The 6389-nt window shown below is 37.0% G+C and overlaps 1 protein-coding gene across 1 annotated transcript; it reads left to right on the top strand.

Moving 5' to 3' along the window:
- On the top strand, positions 2222-5400 carry LOC109839328 (polygalacturonase At1g48100-like). Its single transcript, XM_020407757.1, has 7 exons — positions 2222-2437; positions 2662-2790; positions 3731-3898; positions 3977-4012; positions 4088-4295; positions 4375-4565; positions 4933-5400. Exons 1-7 carry the CDS (start codon positions 2222-2224, stop codon positions 5329-5331), a joined length of 1347 nt encoding a protein of 448 aa, XP_020263346.1. The 3' UTR covers positions 5332-5400.

The following is a 6389-nucleotide window of genomic DNA, read 5'->3' as shown; positions in this document are numbered from 1 at the left end:
GGAGTATACGAGTATTATGATGTGTACATGGTAGACAAAAGGGCATTAGGTGCACCATAAGTAGGATCTCTTATCATATAAGATATCCCCTTTGGAGCTATGGCAGTTTCGAAGCCGAGAGCGAGTAATAAATGTCATTTGGTTTGGAGCAATGTATATGCTATCATGTTAGTAGGTAGGACGATAGTTAGAGCACTCTATTAGTTGTCTTGACTGGGTCAAGATGAGGTTGCTGTATAATTATATGTTGAAGCTACCAAGTGAAAGCCCCAGGTCCACTTTACGTGTTCACTATTAGCTAGACTAGTAGCTAACTTGTGCATGAGGTGCAGGCTTGTCGGGAGATCCCATGCATATCACGGGGCAATATGTCCATACAAGTTCATTACAAGGTTATAGAACTTGGGTCTGTATGATATTCGTTTAATGATGTATGCTCTCAGGAGAAAGAAGTAATACTATAACATGTTGCGATACGACGTGTGCTTGGAGCCTTGGACTATATATAAGGAGGTCGAAGGATAGATCCCTACTCCCTCGCTGTGAGAGCCCTTATAGATGACTATTAGTGATGGGGGACATTTGTTGTATCCTTAGAGACACTGCCTATCTAGAAAGGCTATTATGAGGGTCCGCTACTTTGGATGTTGTTTTCTGCTACGATGAGACAATACCGCTCATACATGGCAGTGTTAGGTAAGATCGTGATTAACACGCTCAACTACTCAGGGCCAGAGGAAGATTAATTAACATGCCTCCTGATTGCATCGCATGCGCACCTCTTATTCACGTGAGGGGCGAGGTTTTAAGCGTGTGATTAATCGAGGACAGACCTGAGTGTTCATGTTCGCTTCTTCAAGAGATCGAAGGTACTTGAGAAGACAAGGTTGATCAGATCTAGGGTATGAGATACCGTATACTTACACTTTTGTTTGTATATTTTTTAGGGAGATTCTTGTGTTGGTCTTAACGGATCTGGCTGCAAGGCTACCTGTTTGGACATTGATTTGAAAAGAAAGGAGATTCTCAAGAAGAATTTTGACTCAGGGAGTCAATGACTCAGGGATTCGGCTCAAGGAGCAACAGATGACACATGTTCATTTGTGTGAGTGGGAATATGTTGGTTATTTATGAGATGAACACCCAAATAAGTGGGTGAATAATGTCTTATCTTAAAGATAAGATATTTATAATCCTAATAATTGTAGGATTTTTTCTCTAAGCCTTTATATATAGATAGAGGGTTTTCATGGTGGGTGAATAAGAAAAAAGGACCATAAACCTTCATAAAAGCCATTATCTCCTTTTACGATCAAGTTCATGCTTTATGCGATAGCTGCAAAGTGATATGCATGGATTCTCTCAGTATCAGTGTGGTCGCCCTCAGTTGTCCCAAGATAAAGAATAGATGCATGGAGATCATTCTAAAAGATCTGGGAAAGGTAATCTCTAAACAAGAGTTATTTTTATGCATGATTTATGTGGTTAATTTGTGTGGAATTATTTCTAACCACTATTAAACCCTAGTATTCTCTCTTCAGAAACATGAGGTCTCATTAACAAAAATAATAAAGAAAATGTTTCTAGATTTATCTTTAAAAAGAAGAAAATTATCAGGCATAACTGTCCTTACATGTAAGAATCATGCATGTGAGTAACAGATAGACATATCCAAGCAAAATCACAAGTTATTTCTTGAAGAGCCTACGTGGTTCTATTGATGTAGTCTTGCTTGTCTCTTTTGATTAATTCTCTATGTGAGCAATACCCTTATCAATTTGTATGTCAGGTATTTTATTGTTCATCAGATTACTTGTCAAGAGCTCAAGCATGCATCAAATTGAACTTTGTTAAGTAAGATGTTAATAAATGAACATTTTCTAGTATGTAGGCTTTATCATACAGTGTATGTACAACATAACAAATATTAAGATACAAAAACAGGCCCGTAACGTTTGATTCCCTTGTGAAGAAGAAATGACAAGTATGATTGCATAGAATGGATCCCACTCGCAATAAGCTATTTAGTGATAATTTTGATTACATGAGTTCATGATGTCACCCACAAGAACATTCTTGCAAGTAATACAAACGTACATGACAACGTATGACAAATTTTATGGGGTCAGGTTTTGCCTATTTAAACCTAGACTTCCCTCCATTTTCTACCAACAAAAGTCTCTCTTTATCTATACGAAAAACACATATTTGAACTTACGAGATGAGATCTAAATGCCTTTTGCTTTTCCTTATCATTGCATTTCTTGTTACAAGCACAAATTTTGATTTATGTAATGCAACGAGAGGCCCTCATCAGCATCCCGAGCCTAAACCGACTCCAAAACCTAACTCAAGCCCAAACCCAAGCCCTAATAAGTCAATCTTCAATGTACTAGAATATGGAGCTAAGGGCAATGGAGCCTCTGATGACACCAAGGTGAAAATGTCAGCTATATCTAGATGTTGCAGTATGCCCGAGTTTCTTACCTAAAGTTTTTTATTACTTTTTTTCCTCTTGTTGTTGTTGGTATAAGGATGCATGACCAAAATTAGTTCTCTATATATATTTTATCGAAAACTAAAGAAGATATTCACTTCTATCAAGAAAATGTTTCCCTTTCCTACTGAAGAGCTATATCTAACTGATACGTATAAACGCAGGCATTTTTAGATGCATGGGCTGATACTTGCAAAGCGGCAGTGTCAACAATGGTGGTTCCTTCTGGCTACAGGTTCCTCATCGGTCCAATCTCTTTCATGGGGCCTTGTCAACCTAAAATTGTTTTTCAGGTAAAATTTTTATTTACAAATCTGAGATTATCAAAATTTGAAAGGAACTATACAAAAACTCTGAAGTTATGGTGAGGGTTGATGCTTATAATTATACTCCAGCGTTCATGTGTAGTTTGAGTGTCCTTTTCATGGTCCGAAACCTGAGCTCATGCATTGATATCAAATATTTTCTGAAATCCACTTTAAAATCATGCTGGTGGGAAATTGAACCTGGGCTGCTTTGATACCATATCAAAGGACCACTGCCACCACACCAAAACTTCAAAGTTATGACAAGAGTTGAGGGTTATAATTTCATACTCTTAACAACAGAGAAAACAATAACTAAACATGTTACATAACTAGAAAGTTGGAGACAAACTAAGGCTATTTACCAGCACAATAGCTCATGGTATTTGAACATAACAAGAGCATTTTATTAAGATCAATACTGTAATTATCAGTATTAATTGTTTTCACTTGCTGCATATTAGACTCTTAAAAATGTCCAAAAAAAGGATACTGTTGTCTTCACATGTACACTGTTGTTTTAAGTTTAGTTTCTAATGTACGTCCTTTTCAGGCAATCTTTGTATATTTACTGTAAGAAACGAAACCTTCGAAACCTTTGTTTTTATGACACAGAAAACCATAGCTAAATACCATGTTCCATAACTAGAAATTTGGAAAACGTACCAAGGGTATTTACAAACTGAATAGCTTGAATTTAAAAAGAGAATATATTTATTTTGAGAACATAAAAAAAGAGAAGAGAGAGTGTTATTAGAAAAACCAACGATGTAACTATCAATATTGTTTTCATGGGCCATATCGATTCACAGGTAAACCGTATATCTGTTGTTTGCACTCAAACACTGCCCCCACAAAAAAAAGAGTATAATTTTTTATGAATGCATTTAAACTAAATAACAAATTATGTTTATTTGATTGCCTGCAGTTGGATGGCAAAATCATTGCCCCTACAAGCCCCAAAGCATGGGGTTCAGGTCTGCTGCAGTGGATAGAATTCAAGAAACTTGAAGGCGGTATCAGAATCCAAGGAAACGGCACCATCGAAGGACAAGGAAGTGCTTGGTGGCCTAATTTGAAACTCAATACTTATCAAGTATATATTCATGTATTATAACTATTTATAAGTAGCATATAATTACAAATTCATGATTTGATATTTTGATGTTCGCAGGACAACGCGGGGAAAATGCCTCAGACTAGACCCACAGTAAGCCCCTCTCCTCAATTTACTATGTAATCCTGTTTCTATAATTTTGTATGTTATAATTGTTTCTATTGACAGGCTTTGAGATTCTATGGGAGCTACAATGTGACTGTCACAGGCATCACCATCCAAAACAGCCCTCAATTTCACTTAAAGTTCGATAACTGTCAAGCAGTTCAGGTGTTCAACATGACAGTCTCTTCTCCTGGTGACAGTCCTAATACTGATGGAATACATCTTCAAAATTCCGTTGATGTCTCCATTCATCATACCACCCTAAGTTGCGGTAATTTCTAACTTTAGTATGAATAGACTGATAAAATTGTGAATAAATAGCTAAAAAACCTGTTAATATTCTTGAATAGGGGATGATTGTGTCTCTATTCAAACTGGATGCTCCAACGTGCACGTGCACAACGTGGACTGCGGGCCAGGGCATGGGATTAGTATTGGTTCACTGGGAAAGGGCAAGACACAAGCTTGTGTATCTGATATCACTGTCCGCAATGTTAGGATGAATAACACATTGGCCGGTGTCAGAATCAAGACTTGGCAGGTATATATATATATTTATATACAGGTCAGATTATGGATAGGTCCATTCAATGTCCAATCTTAACCCTATTTATCAAGAATCTCATTAATGTCTCTCATCCATTCAGATCAAATCTTTGACCTAGTAAATTTATGAGATTCGATTTAGTCCAACATCGGAAGAATAATTAGATGGCCATATCGTTACATATGCTTGGCTCGTGACTCAATTAAGGTCAACTGCTCTCAAATCCATGATAAAGTATATAGTAACACTATGACATGTCCATCATGAAATATTTCAGTTCAGAAATGCATACTGAGTGAACATACTATGTTTGTCACTGCTAATACGTGTCTGACCATCCTATTGTTTTTCCGTTATGCAGGGCGGCTCAGGCTCAGTACGCAACATCAAATTCTCCAACATCCAGGTATCAGAAGTCAAGACGCCTATAGATATCGATCAGTTCTACTGCGATGGACCAAACCACTGCAAGAACGAATCGTCAGCGCTGGCTCTATCACAGATTTCATATGAGAAGATCAAGGGGACGTACACGGTTCAGCCAGTGTACCTTGCGTGTAGTGACAATTTTCCATGTTATAACATATCCTTGACGGATATAGAGCTCAAGCCATTGCAAGAAAACCTGCATATTTACGATCCCTACTGCTGGGATGCATACGGGGAATTGCACGCTCCAACGATTCCTCCGGTTGATTGTTTGCAGAGTGACAACAGGAAGATAAATGAGAGGTTGCTTGCTCAGGATTCATGCAAGTAGAAACTAGAATTATATACAGTTCACGAGTGTAGTGATGGTGATTATATCCATAGTTTGATGGGTTGGTAGTAGCGCATTGTACTTAGAAAATGAATGTTTCGTATGTTTGTACTGATTTATAAACTGTAGAATACATAAAGATGTTAAGTTCCCACAGTTGGAAAATTAGAAGTATTATAACCTTCAATTTTCACCACTTAATATAAAATTTTACATTAGGTGAACCATATTCACAAATCCTTACCCCGGAGATAGATTCGCTAATGCAAGACAAACTTGAATTTTTACCAGAAATCTAAATCTAATTCTGTTTTAAATATACTAAAATTTATCTTATAAATGTAAGGGTAAATTACACTAAGAAAAATTTATCAAGGACCCAAAAAATAGGACCAATAGGGGGGACAAAAGTGAGGTGTCCCCCTCCTATTGGATAATAAGTTGGCCATCATTAATAATGACCAACTCATTATACAATAGGAGGGGGACACCTCACTTGTCCCCCCTATTGGTCCTATTTTTTTGGTCCCTGTAGCAAAGCTCTAACTTTTGCACAAAAAAGAACCCCAATATATTTTAAATAAATTACACTAGATGACCTATAACTTCCCAATTGCCCTTTTATGGTGTTTTTTTGGGTTCAAATTTGTGGGGGTTATCTGCAAAAAATGCAGAAACTTATTGAGATTTTCTGCAATTCCAAAATTGTAGGGGGTTTACTGTGATTTTGAAAGTTTGGGGCGTTTATCAAGAAACGATGAAAATTCTTGAAGGTTAAGGGGCTGTTTGGATTGATTTTTTAGATAGGTAAAAGGTTGGAAAACTGCCAAAAATATCAGTTTTTTGGCAGCTTTCCCCCAAAATCACCTTTTATAGAGGTGATTTTGGGGGAAAGCTGCCAAAAAGCTGACATTTCCAAAATCACCTTTTATAGAGGTGATTTTGGGGGAAAGCTGCCAAAAAGCTGACATTTTTGACAGCTCTCCCCTCTTTTACCTATCTAAAAAATCAATCCAAACAGCCCCTAACTGTAATTTCCCTAAATCTAATTCCAACAT

The sequence above is a fragment of the Asparagus officinalis genome, chromosome 1 (assembly GCF_001876935.1).
Source record: "Asparagus officinalis chromosome 1, Aspof.V1, whole genome shotgun sequence".
NCBI lineage: Eukaryota > Viridiplantae > Streptophyta > Magnoliopsida > Asparagales > Asparagaceae > Asparagus > Asparagus officinalis.
Note: the sequence above shows the minus strand (reverse complement) of the source record. Positions and strands in the feature narration are given on the sequence as shown.